General features: G+C 37.5%; 2 protein-coding genes across 5 annotated transcripts; both read right to left on the reverse strand.

Moving 5' to 3' along the window:
* Window positions 1–2,889: 2,889 nt before the first annotated feature.
* On the reverse strand, window positions 2,890–6,162 carry LOC136241509 (cation-independent mannose-6-phosphate receptor-like). Of its 3 annotated transcripts, none has more exons than XM_066032733.1 (2): window positions 6,049–6,162; window positions 2,890–4,562 (listed from the first exon to the last, which is right to left on the reverse strand). In XM_066032733.1, exon 2 carries the CDS (start codon window positions 4,498–4,500, stop codon window positions 3,163–3,165), a length of 1,338 nt encoding a protein of 445 aa, XP_065888805.1. In that variant the 5' UTR covers window positions 4,501–4,562; window positions 6,049–6,162; the 3' UTR covers window positions 2,890–3,162. The 3 variants fall into 3 exon arrangements, with proteins under 3 accessions (XP_065888805.1, XP_065888803.1, XP_065888804.1); XM_066032731.1 differs by having other exon boundaries at window positions 2,890–4,619; XM_066032732.1 differs by having other exon boundaries at window positions 2,890–4,603; window positions 6,049–6,158.
* A 1,972-nt stretch (window positions 6,163–8,134) lies between these two features.
* On the reverse strand, window positions 8,135–14,669 carry LOC136240088 (uncharacterized). Of its 2 annotated transcripts, XM_066030933.1 has the most exons (3): window positions 14,499–14,669; window positions 8,603–9,404; window positions 8,135–8,484 (listed from the first exon to the last, which is right to left on the reverse strand). In XM_066030933.1, exons 2-3 carry the CDS (start codon window positions 9,402–9,404, stop codon window positions 8,378–8,380), a joined length of 909 nt encoding a protein of 302 aa, XP_065887005.1. In that variant the 5' UTR covers window positions 14,499–14,669; the 3' UTR covers window positions 8,135–8,377. The 2 variants fall into 2 exon arrangements, with proteins under 2 accessions (XP_065887005.1, XP_065887004.1); XM_066030932.1 differs by having other exon boundaries at window positions 8,139–9,404.
* Between the last annotated feature and the right edge of the window lie 1,880 nt (window positions 14,670–16,549).

Here is a 16,549-nt window from a genome sequence, read left to right on the forward strand (position 1 = left end):
CACATTACCTACATATACTGGTAACACTTCAGTCCCATGCAAAAGTATTAGATGCACAAACATACCATTTTAGTGCCTATGAAATCCATAAAATACAACATTGAAAGTCTAACATTAAAATGATGCTTGCTGAATCATAGTCTGCTGCATACCGCTAGGTTCTTCAGCTGTTGCTTACTTGCTGCTGCTAGCAAGCAGCAACAGTAGCAGCAATCACAAGTAAGTAGCAGCAGTCAGAAGTAGTGGGTAGCAGCAAGCAAGCAACAACAGCAGCAGCACTTTCAGTATAGAGCATAACAAGCAGCAAGCACACAAACTAGTAAGCAGTCATTGCTTGTTGCTTTTTCTGTTGCTGTTGTTAGATAAATGTATATGAAAGCAAAGTGCAAGGATTACTGGTTTTACAAAGGACAAGAGTGCACCCTGAAATTGACTGTTGTATTACAGTGCTTTGCTTTCACAGCTTTAATTTAAACCCACAACTATAATTAATTTTGACAACTCCCATTGATTTAAGAACAAAGTCCTTCTTTTTCTATCCCCCTCCTTTATATCCACCCCTGCTGTAAACAAAAACAACTCATTTGTAAAATGCACAGGATACTTCATACTTGTATATAGCAAATAAACTTGTGTAGTTAGCTAGCCCACATTGGTTTAGGCTAACTTTTTGATCCAAAACATAAATTAACAATAAGTGGCCTTATTAAGATGCCTAGCTATGTTTAATAAGTGTGCAAGTAATACTATGAAAAGTTTCTGAAAGGGGGTGGGAAAGTACGTAAGTCCGTAGCCTTAGCCATTATTGAGTTATGCTTGTCTGACAGCATCAGGCAGGCAGGCAGGCAGGCAGGCAGTACATAACTAGAAAATGCCATTGAATTTTCTTTTTAATTTTGTATATAACAGTCTATTATTAGAAGCATTTAGGGTGGTGCTGAAGGCACTTTTGGGCTTGGTTATACCTACCCAATACTACCAAGGCACCAGGATGGTATTGTGAGCTGGTTTTTGGGCAACATTTTTGGCCAGTAAAATCTGATCAGCATAAGTTAAGCAGTCTGGTTGTGCATAGTGCAATTTACCAGCTGCTTTCCCACACCCATACAAGTATTATGTGTATATATGTTACATTTTATATATATATATATATTTCAGTCAATTATATACTGATAAATACACCACTGCCGATTGCCAGGTAAACAGTATTTGTTTACGGATTTCCATGCATTGAGGCCATTTACATGTATGCAAAAAGTGTGTTAGACTGCATAATATTATAGGACTTGTTAGACTTCAGGTAGGCTGTGGTAAATGCATCATGCTGAAAGAGCATGGCATGCAATGTCAAAAATACCTTGGTGAAACTTTTATCCTGTACAGGCACACACAGTGTAGATAGTAGATACTAGTATTTATTTGACCTCAGACTATCCTCAGTGCTCATAATAGTTGTGAAACTGTGCACACTCTATTCTGGACACTTGGGGACCATTCTTTATTCCTGATTTCGGGTGTCTACATGTATATAATACAAAGGGGAACATGGACAAACGTCCAGGTGACCTAGGTGTCCAAGCACACCCTTTTTGAGGAGCTCCACTGTATTTAATTTATATGCATTTTTACACTAGACATGATACTCATAAGGGTGTAGCTGTATATAGGCCTGAATAAACACAATTAATACATTAATACAAGGTGATGAGCTGTATGCAACAAGGTACTCAAAGAAAATAACTGTAGCATAATTATGCAAGAATTGGTATAGTAAAAAGCAAGTCGTACTACCTCCCACAACATACATACCCTTACACCCTCGCATGCTATTCCCATCCACTAACTGGGTTGTGCCACCACAGGAGGTTGGCTATTTTCATTATCCACAAAATATTAAAACATCCACAAAACATAACTTACACTGCATACAGAAACAATGCCTAATAAACTACAACCATGGACGAGAAAAAACAGGGTAGGGGCTAGCAGAAATAATAATAAGAGTAACAGAAAAATTCAGAGCAACCCAGCCCAGTACTGCTCTAGGAAAAACCCTGGTGGCTTCTTTTTACCACCAGGGAAAAACCCAAAAGCTCCACCTTCTTGTGTGCATAATATGTGACAAAAAATGCAACAAAAACAGTTCAATTAATCGTCCAATCTCCATCTATCTGCACAATCTATTAAGGAAACTAATGGAGGGAGGGAGCCAACCTACTAAAATTGTACATGTGGCTTAGATTGAATTAAAACACGCCATACTGTGGAACCTCTCTATTATGGACATTTTGTGACCCAGAATTTTTGGTCATATTTTGCTGTAATATAGAGGTTTTCCTCTTTCAGAGATAAAAATGAATTGACCAGACATGGGGGGGGGGGGGCAAATTTTTGTCCTTATTATGGAGGCTTTTTCTATTGTGTCCTTAACTTAGGGAGTTTGTTAAGAGAGGTTCCACTGTTCTACCCTTATATACCCTGTGTCACGTGATAACATACATAATTATGACGCATGTGGGAGCTTATTTTCCTGCTCTTTCACTACATTCAGACACTAGAAAATACACTTGGTACATAACACCATACAGTCACGACTGGTTGCTGCTGCAGCAGGGAGTTGAGAAACTTGCAGATGCTAGCTTCACAGAGTCTGAGGGTACAGCTCCCAGACCCCCATGCATAATTACCTACCATGTCAAAGTAGAGCTCCCCTTCAGTAGTCTTGGTTGTGGGCCTGCTACCTTGAGTCTTGATGTGCCCACATGCCCAGGTTTTTGCAGTGCTGGCACACATGATGGAGCATGTGGGAAAAGTACCTTTGTGATCATAATATGACTTCACCGAACCACAACATGACTTGTGTGGCCAAACTTGTTAAAATAGGTTTTATTTTATTATTCAGTGAAAGTCATGTGACACAAAATATGGAGTGAAGTATAGATAAACTGTATACAAAGCTTCCATTGTAGTTGCAATGAGTTCATGCAACATGTATCAGCATTAGCTGCATAGGTAGACTAACTTTTAGTACAGTATTATTACAATACCATGCATAAACATACATGCAGTTATGAAACTAAATTATAAGTACATTACAAGCAACTAAACAAACTTTGGTGTAGCCATGTATCCAGTTACAAACATGGACAAAAGTTCAAATGTTCACTGTGGACATGCATACTTGGAAATTAGCTTAAGAGGATACATAGTAACACCTTTAGGTATATCATCATCTGGCAAAAGTATTGTACTGGCAACATTAGGATCACATATCATCCTCACATCAAAAGAACGATTTCCTTGACCTCCAGTATAATGAAATGTAAAAGACTTTGAGGTAGCATTGTAATGTATTTCGGGGCCAATATTTCCAATGTCATAGTACACGTCATGGTAGGGATCATATTGACAGGCAGCTACTCCATTGCATTTTCCTGAAGTGAATTGTAGTCTTACTCCACTACAAGGATTGTAGTAGTAAAAGTAACCTTCATTGTCTTCTGCAGTCAACGGTGTATATGGATTGTCTAGATCATGAAGGTTGATCACTGCACCATCACTAGTGCTCTTACAGGTACAAGCGTCAGTTTGGTCACATGTTCCATTTGATGGTGGAGCACCACAACCATTAGGACAGGCACACACACTGTAGAGATTGTATGTGTATCCATCACCAACTACTTTAAAGAATGGTCTATTTCTCTGGTTGTGATCACAAATCAAGTTAACAGTTGACGTAACTACATTTGGTACAGTATATTGTATGCTAATTTGAGTATTATTCTGCATAAATTTTGCGGAATATGTTTCACCCAAAGGAAGACGGATTGTTCCCACATCTTCACACAATGAGTTATCCTTACAGTCAGGATTTGTGATGGATGAACAAGGATTGTATAAAAAGTTATTCATTGGACTTACTTCATCTTTAAGTGGATTTGTTCCATTATCAAGAGAATGAAGGTTAATTGTACCAGTTCCATCTGACATTTCACAACTACACAAATCAATAGCTTTACATTCAGTCTGTGAAGAGGTACATTTCCCAGGACAAGCACATCGAGTGTAAAGTTTAAACTTGTAGTGTCGTTCAGTGGGCTCTCCAACGTATTCAAATTTTCCTTTCTCTTCAGTTTCATCACATACCAGTTCTATTTCAGAAGATCTGTTGTAACCAAGGTCATCTTTGTATTTAGACTTGTACAAAGCAAAGACAGAATTGTTTTCATAAACAAACTGAACAGTATCAGGATTTCCTAGGTCATATGATTCTGATGATAATGAACCTTCTTGACAAATACTAGTTCTTGGACAAAAGTTTTGGATAAAAGCTACACAAGGATTATAAGTATATGTGTAGGTTTTGTTAGTTTTTTCAGATTTTTCCTCAATTGTAAAGGTTGGGAAGGGTTCACCACTAACCAGGCTATGTAAATCAATTACTCCAGGTTTTTCCACTCCTGTTAAATGACATGAACACTCATCAATTTTGACACACATGGGTCCATCCTTAATGTGTGCTGCATCCTTAATGTGTGCCGGCACAGCATCAGAACAGGTTGCTATCACCAATAATATCAGCACAGTGGTAAATCTCATTTCTCTGAAGTGAGTATTTGCTATATTACACAATTGAAACCAAACTGCATGACAGTTGGATTCCATGTAATACTTTACTGTATGCGTGGTATTACAGTATATTTCTACATTAAGTGATGTTTAAAGAATGCATGTATTTATAAGTGACTTAAGTTTATTGATATTTCAAGTTTTGTTATCGGTTTGTAGGTGTCTTCTGTCATATCAGTGTCTTTCTGCTTTTTGTCAACACCAAGAATATATCCAGGTAATTTTGTGCTACTGTATACCAATTAATTCAGTTTTAGGCCATCATTATTATATTGCTTGTTTCCCGTCACCCAATGGAACAAAAACTGATGCAGGCGGGAGGTGATTATTGATTATTAATTATACACTTGACTCTTGTTATTTCAGTCTCTGACTGCTCTATTAGAGTACCTCGATCTTGAAGCTGCCACTCATGCACCCTGTTGAACAAGATTGGAGAGACTTCCACCCTTCTGGTGGGCTTCTGCTATGTTATATGCACAGTTAATGCATTTACCTTAAAACTTGGTCACTTTCTGCCTCTTTCTATTATGAAATAGTGCGCTCGTGTGATCTGTAATCAAATAATTAAAATTTGGTGTGGCTATCAAAAAATTGATGCGGGCAGTGACGGGAAACAAGCTAGGAATTTAATAATGATGGCCTTTATATAGCTAGTAGCTAATTTTACTTTCATGATACAAAGTGAGCTTAGTTCTTTGAGATACAAAAGCAATTTTGATTGTAGTTGCTAATAAATGACATGCATTATTAATTAGCATATTGTGCAATACTATGCAGATGGTTCACTGGAAAGTTGATATTGTATACCGAATGCTCTATTAGAGTATCATAAAAAAAAATTAAAAAAATTAGAGTATCATAATGACTGTTCTATTAGAGTATATTTTGGTGACTGCGCTATTAGAGTATAGTCTCGATCATTTTGCAAATTCGTGGCTGAAAAAGTGGTCCGCGCGGCATTGGGGTCCCGCCCTGTGTGAAAATTAAGGCCCACAACTTCATCAGTCAATCTTGCATGCGCGCAGAACGTTACTGAACGTTATGGTTTAATACGCGTACATGTTTCTGACTCACTGTATTCAGATTATAAGCCTTCCGGCTCACTCACATGTCCTAGCACTGATTCATAGAAATGATAGCCCGCGGGAAGCCTGGAAGCCTTCTTTCAGCGAGTTATTTGATCACTTTATACGCTATGCTCGCGCATCGATCACTTGGCAGCTATAGTGCCGCTAACCCTCGTCACAAGATTCGATGCAACGTATACTGTACTAGCTAGCTAGCTACCACATGCAAACAATGTAGACGGTACGGCCATCACTTAGAACTTTTTTTTTTTTTTTTGTGCAAAGCATGCGTATTTATACAATCATGCGTATTTATACAAAGCATGCGTATTTATCACTTAGAACTTACATTGCAAGACCTCCTTCAGATCCAATCAGTCGTAAGACAAAAACAATAAATTATCGTTATCTACGATACTCCCTCCATTTATAAGGCTACATTTCTCGCAACGGAAGCCGGGGAATACCTACTTTCCGGAATGGGACGGAAAGAGACAATCCCGGAAAATGTCACACTACTGTTTTACGGGACTTGCCGGCACCCCCAGCACTAGAGATACCGAAAAAGTACCGAACACAGCGACAGATCTAGAATTTCCAAGGTGTGTGTGGGGCATCTACCTGTATAGTGGGGGCTAAAAATGTGGAAACTCGTTGGTAGCTAGCTACAACTAGTATCTTGTGAGAAGCACACTCAACATGAGGAACATGCTTTATCTAGGGGGTTTCACAGGAAAATTTTGCAAATTTAGCTTTCTGTGATCAAATTTGGCAATGATTTTGACTGAACTTGCCAGACATCGACTGGCCAACTCTCACCAGTGACTCATCAGTTTCAAATAAATTTTGTGACTTCATCTTCGTCTAGTGTAATCATCAACTCATACTTGTGGCAACATAATATATATACTTGACTTTATACTAACAAATTAAACAGACCTGAACTGGCTGAACATGTGACCCAACTGACAGTGCACCATTACTTAATAACATTCATGACTAGTTTTAAACTTCCTGTGTGCATCCTCAACCATCAAGGAAGTTTTTAACTTTAACAGAGGTGACTATCATGGATTAAACAAATACTTACTAAATTGTGACCTTAATCCACTTTACAATTCATCTAATATTGAGGAAATATGGCACATCCTGAAGAGTTATATCATGTCTGGTATGGAAGGAATCTCTACTTAAAATTCCTAAATTTTCCTTTGCACATGTATAATAGCTTCCGGTGGATGAAAACCTCATTTCATGTGTGCTCCAACTATCAATTATTGAGAGTGTAGCAGCCATTATGCCTCTGTTCCATCCATTACACAGCGTTATATAAAATTGAAGAATGTAGTATAAGGACCCCTCTGCAATCAATCCAGTCACTATGAAAAATAGGATGATTACCATTATAAACATGATAGTCAACCACAGGGAAGCCCTACCACCTTTCCCTTTAAAGAAAAGAAATGGGACACAAAGGAGGGTGAAAGTAAGTCCATGATGCATGCACTGTATGTACTGCTATATGCCAAAAGGCACCTGTTGGGATTACGCAACATCTAGCAAAATCATGCCCATATTCTCAATGTTATCGAGTAATGGCATAATCAGACAGGCGACAGATAATCATGATCAGATAGTATAAGTTCTGTTAAAAATAAAAAATTCAAAAGTTCCAAAGCAGCTTATTTAAGCAATTTTGACCGCTCTGAAGAAGACACTTTTCAGCTTGATTTTACCTGACCAATACTACTAAAATGCCATGAAAATGGTGAGGTTTTGGTCAATTCTTTTTGTGAGAAAACCTCCATGCATGATCCCTAATAATACAGTACTATCGCACTGCATGATGCCTGGGCTTCTATTGCGCTGCACATGTAGTCTCACCAGGCCAGCCTGTACTTTTCTTTTCTCAAACGAAAAATGTAGGCTGGCCTGCTGCACATGCAATACTTTATTTCTGAGAAAATAATTTCATCATACTGGTGAGATAAAATTTAAAAAGTACCTTTGTGGCCACATGGTATTTTCATTAAGCCACAAACCAACAGCTTCATACTTGACTTTGTGTGGCCAATCACATGCACTAGTTGTTATTATACAGTGGTAACGTTCAGTTAAGTCAACAAAGTGTGGTAAGTGTGGTTATTGGTTAATCAGTGCAAGGACTGTGGCATACTTTGTTATCATTAGTTACTATGGCTACAGCAAGGAATTTTTCTATGCTATATTGTAGCTACATATATTATGTGAAACTGAAAAGCTGCCTGTCTGCCGACCATCTGTCTCCATTCGTTTGCTATCAATCACTTGTCTCAGAAGTTTCTGAATGTTTATAATGGAATTTTGTTCTAAACAAAATGCATGCTCATTGCCTAAAAGTAATGCTTTTCTAAGTAAGGTTTCTGGTGACTGTCATTCGTTGCCTGTGGTATACATTGAATATTAGAACTAACTTCAGTATTTGGCTAGTTCTATCCATTGATTGAATAGCTAGCATGTAAAGGTGACAGTGTGCAACCTGTACAATTATATATATTAGTGCTTTAGTACAGCAATAAAACTAAAAATACTCAGCCTGAAATAAAATACAGTACAAACAAAATAGTCATGTACACAACATACCTTGATGTGTGAGTGCGTGTTGTGTAATATGTTCAAATTTTTGCACACTTGTTTGTTTACTGCATACACACATACTTAGAAACCAGCTTGAGATGATACAGAGTAGCACTTTTATGTTCCATTGGATGGTGGAGCACCACAACCATTAGGACAGGCACACACACTGTAAAGATTAAATGTGTGTCCATCACTAAGTGCTTTAAAGATTGGCTTATCTGTTTGGTTGCGATCACAAATCAAATTCACAGTTGATATAATATTCATTCCAACATATTGTATACCTAGTTGGTTGTTGTTGAAGACAAATCTTGAATAGACTGCCATACCTAAAGGAATAAGTGATTCTCCTTTTTCTTCACAAAGTGAGTTATTGTGACATTGAGGATTTGTCATGGGTGAACAAGGATTATATAGAAAGGTATCCATAGGACTTGCTTTATATTGAAGTGGGCTATTTGGATTGTCAAGAGAGTGAAGGCTAATCGTACCAGTTCCATCTGACATTTCACAGCTACACAAATCCTTAGCTTTACATTCTCTTAATGAAGATGTACATTTTCCAGGACAAGCACATCGAGTGTAGAGCAAAAAGGTATAGAATTGTTGAAACGTCTCTCCATTGAACACAAATCTTCCCTTTGTTTCAGATTCGTCACACACCAAAGCTACTAGTGATACTCTGCCATCAGTTGTGTTGTCTTTTGATTTATATAATGCAACCACAGTATGATTTTTATCCTCTCCATACGTAAACTCAACAGTGTCAAGATTTCCCAAGTCATATGATCGCATTCCATTACGAGTCTCACATATTCCAGTATTTGGACACCCATAGTCAGAGAAATTGAAACACGGGTTATAGGAGAAGTTATACCAGAGGTTGGTTTGTTCAGATTTTCCTTCAACTATAAATTCTGGTTCATGTTTACCACTTACAATTCCATGTAAATTAATCACGCCAGATGGTTCTACACCAGTTAATCTACAAGAACACTGATCAATTTTGGTACAAACTGGCTGTCCCTCAGTATTTGATATATACGTTAGAACCAACATCAACAAAAGAACAGTAGCAAACTTCATCTAACAGATAGTAACAATAGGTACAGTATAAACCACAGCCATACACTTTAATTGTTTGCACACTGCATTACATCAACTATATTGTATATAGCACACATGCATTGCACATAATTATACAGATATGAATCATATGTGCATGCTTAAAGAAATAGTGGTGATCTAAATGGACTGAAGTAATTTCATACACTGACCATGCACGATCTCCCTAGCTGTATAGGTAGCATAGCACTGTTCATTTCATATAAATCTATTACAATTGATGTGAAAATGTTGTTCAGCTATCCAACTATGCTCTTCATACATATGTGATTAGCTGAATAAGCCACTAATTTACACATTGAAAAATGAAGTAAATGGGAAAAACATGCACTTCATACTACTGAAAATTTTATGCATGCACGTTTTAAGTACTTCAACACTTAGGAAATAACGTGTAATTCAAAAAACCTATCGGTGTTATCAAACAATTGTGCCTGTCTGCTCATAAAGAGTAAAAATAATCATTTGTTTTGTTCTAATACATTAAATGGCATGTTATGCTGTAGCAGAAAGCAAAGTAATTATCATCATTCTTGCTGGTTAACATAGCAGATTAACCAATTGATGGTGAACACAGTGAGCCAAACTTTAGAGACCATTGTATTTATGAGTAAGTTAAGCACTTTCAACTGGTACTGTATAATGCAATTTGATTTCCTGTCATTTCTACTATCAACTCCTGTAGGATTGTTGAATTTAACTGAAATTGTGATAGTTCATTTCATAGTTCAGCATATACAGCAAGGAGAGATGAAAATAAATTAGAGAAATGTACAGGTTTTGTTCAGTTGACCACATATAAGCTGATGGCATAACTGTAACAAAACACATTAACATCTCTAAAATTAATCCTTTTTAAATGGTTGCTCCATTACATAGAATGCTTATAAAAGTGACTATATGCCTGCTAAGTCCATGCAAGTTAACTTAAGTACTTGTTTCATGGGCCAAACTGGCTCACTTATTTTGTAGTCAAACAATCCAGCTAAAATATCATTAAAAATGCTAAGTACAAGCCTCATATTTTTACCAATGTGTTTAACTACTGCTCAGACACCTACTCAAAACACATGCCACTGCATGTGGCTGCAAACGAGTCTATTGTGCTTTTTTCCACCTATTTTTCTTTCCAGTAATTCTTTTATTTATGCTCCATGTTTAAAATTATTTTTTGTTCTTTGTTGATTGATCATTTCTAAGTGCATAACTACCCTTAAAGTGACTGTTCTATTAGAGTATCTTGATCTTCACTTGCTCTTAGCGTAATATAGTGTTCCCTCGATTATCTGACCCCCTTGGGACCAAGACATGTTCAGATAATTAATAATTTTGGATAATCAAAGCCCATTCATTTTTCAGTATACATAGTCACTGTACAAATCAATTGTCTTGCTCTTCCTACTGTTTAGCACTATAATTCCAAAACTACTCTATGGTGATCCATTCCATGGATATTGCAGATAATGCTGAGAAGATAAAAAAGTTTGGAAGTTGTGCAAACAAATTGGGTTTTTGCTGAGACGATCACAAATATGATATTTTATCTTGTGTGACTGTTCTATTAGAGTATTTTGATATTTTGTACAACATTAATTTTATGTTCCCTCACAAATACTGTACCTATTATTCCAGCATATTGTTTTACCCACTCATTAGGCCAAAATGTTTGCCTGATTTCTGGTTACATTTCATATGTGACTGGATCTACGAAAACCGTTCTTATCGCCCAAGACAGGAAGTTTGATTTTTTCACACAAACACAAAGCTTAATGAATGCACTATCACGTTTCACTGCCACAGTCAACCAGAGTAAAGTGGTCTGCTTTTGCTGGCTGCTTTTTTAGAGCACAGTGGTGAGCCGTACGAGTGGTCTGGGGTCTTGATGGAGCTCTGGCCAACCAGGAGACGGCTGTGTGTGGCTGTACAGCTCCATGGTGTTGGACAATGACCTGTGCTGTAAATTTCCTTTCATTTTAGCCAGTTCTGAGCCCTGAATGGCCTATAACTTGGCCTAATTCATCCCAGCACGTTTCTTTTCAATTTTTGAACACCATCTTGCCCGCCTTCCAGGGCCCCCGCCTCCCACCCTTCTGGAGCTCGCCTGATACAGACAACCTCAGTTTAAAAACTATCTAAAATGGCAGGAAACTTAGCTGTTGACTACTTCTTCAGTGGATGATCAGGAAGGTAAGAAATTGTTGTGAAACGTGTGAAAATTAGGTATGCGTAGCTACCACCATTGGCCAGCACAACACACTGAATATTTAAAACCGACATTTCTCTATACTTTTAAATGGGCGATAAGACCGGTTTTCCAGTCACATATACCAACTTAATTACTTGTGAAGAAACTAATTAGCAAGTTGAAGCAGCCTACACAAATTAAGGCACATTATCAATGACATTTGCATGGGTGAAAACAAGAGTCATATGACCACTATCATGACAAACTGCAGTGTATCATACAGTACGTTAGTACTATAATAGGGATCATGAAGAACTGGGCTTTTCTAGCCAGAAGTGTCAGCCTCAATAATTTCCTTCATGACAGCTTGGCAGCATTGATTAGGCACAGCCAAGCCAAAAATGTCTTCAAATCTCCAAAGTTTCTATGGAATTTTATTTATTTTTTTTATTTAACAGAATTTATGTTGACTAATTACCTGATACTCCAGCTAATCATATCTTGACAATAAATAAAGTTACGGGCTTGATTTCTTCACTGTTCAACGTTGCTTTGCCCTGATATGTGCCTTTTCACCAACAGCAGTATGTGACAACACATGCACCGTACACTTGCCTTTGTCCTCCTTTGTGTTCCAATTCTTTTTCACTGACGCTCACGATGTCAATGCATGACAGCATGATGCGGCTTCCCTGTTGCTGCGTTGGCTATTATGCTTATCGCCCGTATTTTCCATAGTGACTGGCCATGGATTGATTGCAGAGACACTTCTTGTACTGTTATTCAATTGTAACGCTGTGTAATGGGCAGAGCATAGCTGAAAACAAAATGCAATGGCCATCTCCCTCTCCGTAACGAAATTGATTATTGGGGTGCGTGTTCTGATGTGATATTAGTTTAGTATTCCTGGCATCATTGTTTCTTTTAATACAGTATGCACTGGTACATCATGTTATAAAAAAGAAAATAATAATTACAAATTTAAGTTGGATTAGGGATCAAAGTAAAAAGTATTGAAACAAGGGAATAGCTAAAAAGTAGAATATAGTGGAATTAAGTGTATCGGCAGCCTTCCCCTGCAGCTGTACTAGTGGACATTAATTTTAATTCCTAATTCAGTCGTGATTCTGCTTTTTTTTCTTTGATCCCTAAACCAACTTAAAATTCCTTTCCCCTCCTACTTGTTATTACTAACAACGCTTGTACTCAACCTTCACAACTGTTTATACAGTATTTCACCATAACTGCATTGTATATCAGACCTAGGTACCATTCTAGATCAATTTTGATATACATCGGCTCAGCATCATGTTTACTTCTCTTGAGCAACATGCTTGTGGTATATAGATGGGTTTAACGAGAAGGTGTGGCACTATATTACATCATTTTTGCATAACACAATTCGGATTTATGTAATCAATGTAAGGTAAACTTTTCAAAGCATTTCTGTGTGCATCAAGGAATCATGCACTACCTGAAATACAAACCTTGTAGTCATACTTTATCAATACTCAGGATTTGCTGGAAAAGAATAATGGGAAACTTTTCTGTACAAGTGGTTTATGACCACGAAATTTAAATTACCTTCTAAAACTTTACTTTACTGTCTGAAAACTTATTTTAGCTACCATGCCTGAGTTTATTAATGGTATTAGTCCTCAAACTATCTGTTTTTATCATTGCTTGATTGATAAGTTGCAGTTGACATTGCATTTCTTTTGCCCTACAAAAAATGGCTGGTAATTTGTGTATGCAGTGAATTTTATGACCACACCTCTTCGTTAAACACGTCTATAGCTACGTAGCAATACTGCACATTTTCCATCCACGTATATTTTTCTACTTAAGAGTACACAAGATCTGTTGTCCATGCAGGCGTCATGTACTTTGTGGTACCGAATAATTGTTCACTACCAGATTTAATCTTTCGAAGCTATGTTTATACCGTAGCTGAAGTGCATGCAAATGGGTGAGGAAAACATACCGTATTGCCTAATGCACCTATCAATGTAATCCACCACTAATACGGGCTGAGGTGGGGGAAGGTGGGGATTTGCATCACTGAAAATTACAATTCCCCACCTACTGGGGAAGTACTAGCGATGCAAACCCCGACCAAGTCTCGACCTACAAACCCCGGGAATACTGGGGCTAGGAGGGGATTTGTGTGGTCGTGTGGCGTTAGTCTAGTGATGATTATGATTATGATTATGATTATGATTAGATACTGGAAAGACAGCACTCAGTGCTGGTTACATCCAGGAGGGGGGGGGACCCTCAAGACAAAAAGGGGGTTAATTACAACAAATCTAGTCCAAAAATACAATTATTAAACTGTTCTAGTGACTCTGTATCGATGATGTGATTAGGGAGGTTATTCCATTGCTTGATAGTTCCTGGAAAGTAACTCTGTTGGTAAGCAAGTGTTCTAGTTGGAGGAATTATATATCTGTATTGGTGATGCAATCTGATGAATTAGTTCGAGTGGATTCTAGTAGCTACGAAAGTAATAGCTAGCACCCGAGACGCTCCTTCCTAAAACTGAAAGCACACACCTTTGCTGCCTGAGTGAATTTCTTTAGTGAAGACAAATCCCCACTATGTCGGGGAAATTTAGCGATCAATCCCCCCACCTTCCCCCACCCTCAGCCCGTATTAGTGGTAGTCGGGCATTACATTGATATAGGTGCATAAATATTTCGAGAGGCAAATATTTCGAGGTTGCTAAAAATAAATTTTTCGCAGATTTGCAAACACTCCCAAAATGTATTAGACTATCCCCTTAGGCTTAGTCAATGCATTGCTCCCGGCACTGCAGTTATCGAGGAGCGGGCAGGTTTGTAAACTGATAAACTAAAGTCAGTGCTCACCTCGTCCGGCAGAAGTTTTTATTCCTTTACCACTCTTCCAACCCAACTATCAACACATCCGGCAAGTGGTCTCAGTACACCGGTACACTCGATACAGATACTACAATCACTGTTTCCAAATTATATCTTGTATCTTTCGAGCGGTATTAGACGCGCCGCCCTAAAATTATATTTTACTGCTGATCACGTGATTAATTATTTATATCAACAGCTACATGAGCACACTACCTCTATACAACCCGAGCTTCTGAAGTCACGCATGTTCAGACGATTGCTACTCCTCACCCACACAATAATTAAACTCTTGGTGTAACTATCTGCTAGCTAGCTAGCTACTAAGATTGATCAAAGTTTGATCAAAGAAGATTTAGGCAGCCGTGTAGCATTGTTGCTCACATTTTTTGATCTACATATTAAAGTCCTCCAAGATTTTTACAACAAATCAAATAGCTACTTAGGTAGCTATGGCATTTACTACATGTAGTGCATATTTTGTCACAAGTCTCACAGCAGTTAATTAGCTACCTAGCATCACTTCTCAATCCACACAACAATTTAAAACACTTTGACTGTTTGCTACCAAGACCATGCAGATTGCATGTTTTCTTAAGTACATTATAAAAGCTATACAAAGACAGACAGTGCAACCAAGACAATCATTTAAATTTCTAAGATTCTATATAGACATTGGGTGACCTGCAGTTCGATTCCTGGGGTTGGAGGGATTTTTTTCCTTACTTTGGCCCCTTTTCTGTTACACCTTTCCAGCTACTGTATAAGTCATTAAGTCTAAGTCCTTGAAACTAGGTTAGGTTTTCCTAAGGCTGCAGCACATGTTGTTGTAGACCTTCAGTGCTGGTCACTGTAAAGTGTTAATAATAATAATAAATATATGTAAGTGAATTCAAAGGCATTCTATATAATATTGAGATTTCCCTATATAGATAGATACACTTATGGAATTTGCACATGTACAAAATCTGCTTGAAAATCTTCCATGACAATGCTTATTACTTACATATACAAGTCAAAACATTTCTCATGCAGAATCTATATCATGCATTATAGCAACTCTCAGTCAAGGTGTGGTCTCTGGCGACATGGAAGAAAATAACATTCATAAAAGAACCTGAACTACCAGCCCATGCACCTTTCCCAACAATTATTTGCTTTATGTGTCACTGAAAATTCATATATATTACGTCACGTAAAATGTCTCCAGGGTGATTTTTGAAGGCGTAATTTTGGGTGGCGCACAAAAGTTTCACCGTAATCCCTACTTTGATACAAAAGAGACGGTAATATGACTATGCCTATGCAATTTCCTCATGGATCTATTCCCAATTTCTGCAAAAAATGTTCACATTATTCTTGATTATAGCTCATCATAAATTATATCAACAACTTTTGCAGTCATGTTTAACAATATTTTGCCTGTTCTGTGTTCTATCAAACATAAAAATTGATTTTCAGTTGGCAAGATACTTTATAGGTGTTAGCATAGTAAGGAATTATTCTGCTGACTGTTTCATTAGAGAAGGTGACGGTTCTATTAGAGTATCTTGATCTCAACTTGCAGTAATTGTGTGTTACACTAAATGTGCCTTAGAATTCTTCTATCCCATCCATTGAGCTACCAGATTTGAATAAAAGCTGCTGATTTGCAAGATTTCAAGTAGAAGCACTTAATGACAATTCCAATTTAGATCTGCGAAAAGCTAAGGGGTCTTATAGCCTTTCCAAATTCTCAAGTTTGACTGATTATAACTTCTAATGTATTTAACCTATCATCTGCAAATTGCATCAAGCAATGGTGCCATGTTAGGGGCATTTAGTGCCCAAATTTCAGGGTGGTACCATTTTCACAAATGAAGTTATGGGTTGCCAAGTACATGCAATCGGAAAGGCTATAAGACCCGATCTGGTTGACGATTGCTAATGGAGACATTTCTTCTACTATATGAAACAGAATGTCATGCTACTCAATGTACTATCTAGCTGTATACTCAGATGATATCTCACAATATGGTATGCATGCACAACATTATAAT

Source organism: Dysidea avara, chromosome 12 (genome assembly GCF_963678975.1).
Source record: "Dysidea avara chromosome 12, odDysAvar1.4, whole genome shotgun sequence".
In the NCBI taxonomy this organism is placed as follows: domain Eukaryota; kingdom Metazoa; phylum Porifera; class Demospongiae; order Dictyoceratida; family Dysideidae; genus Dysidea; species Dysidea avara.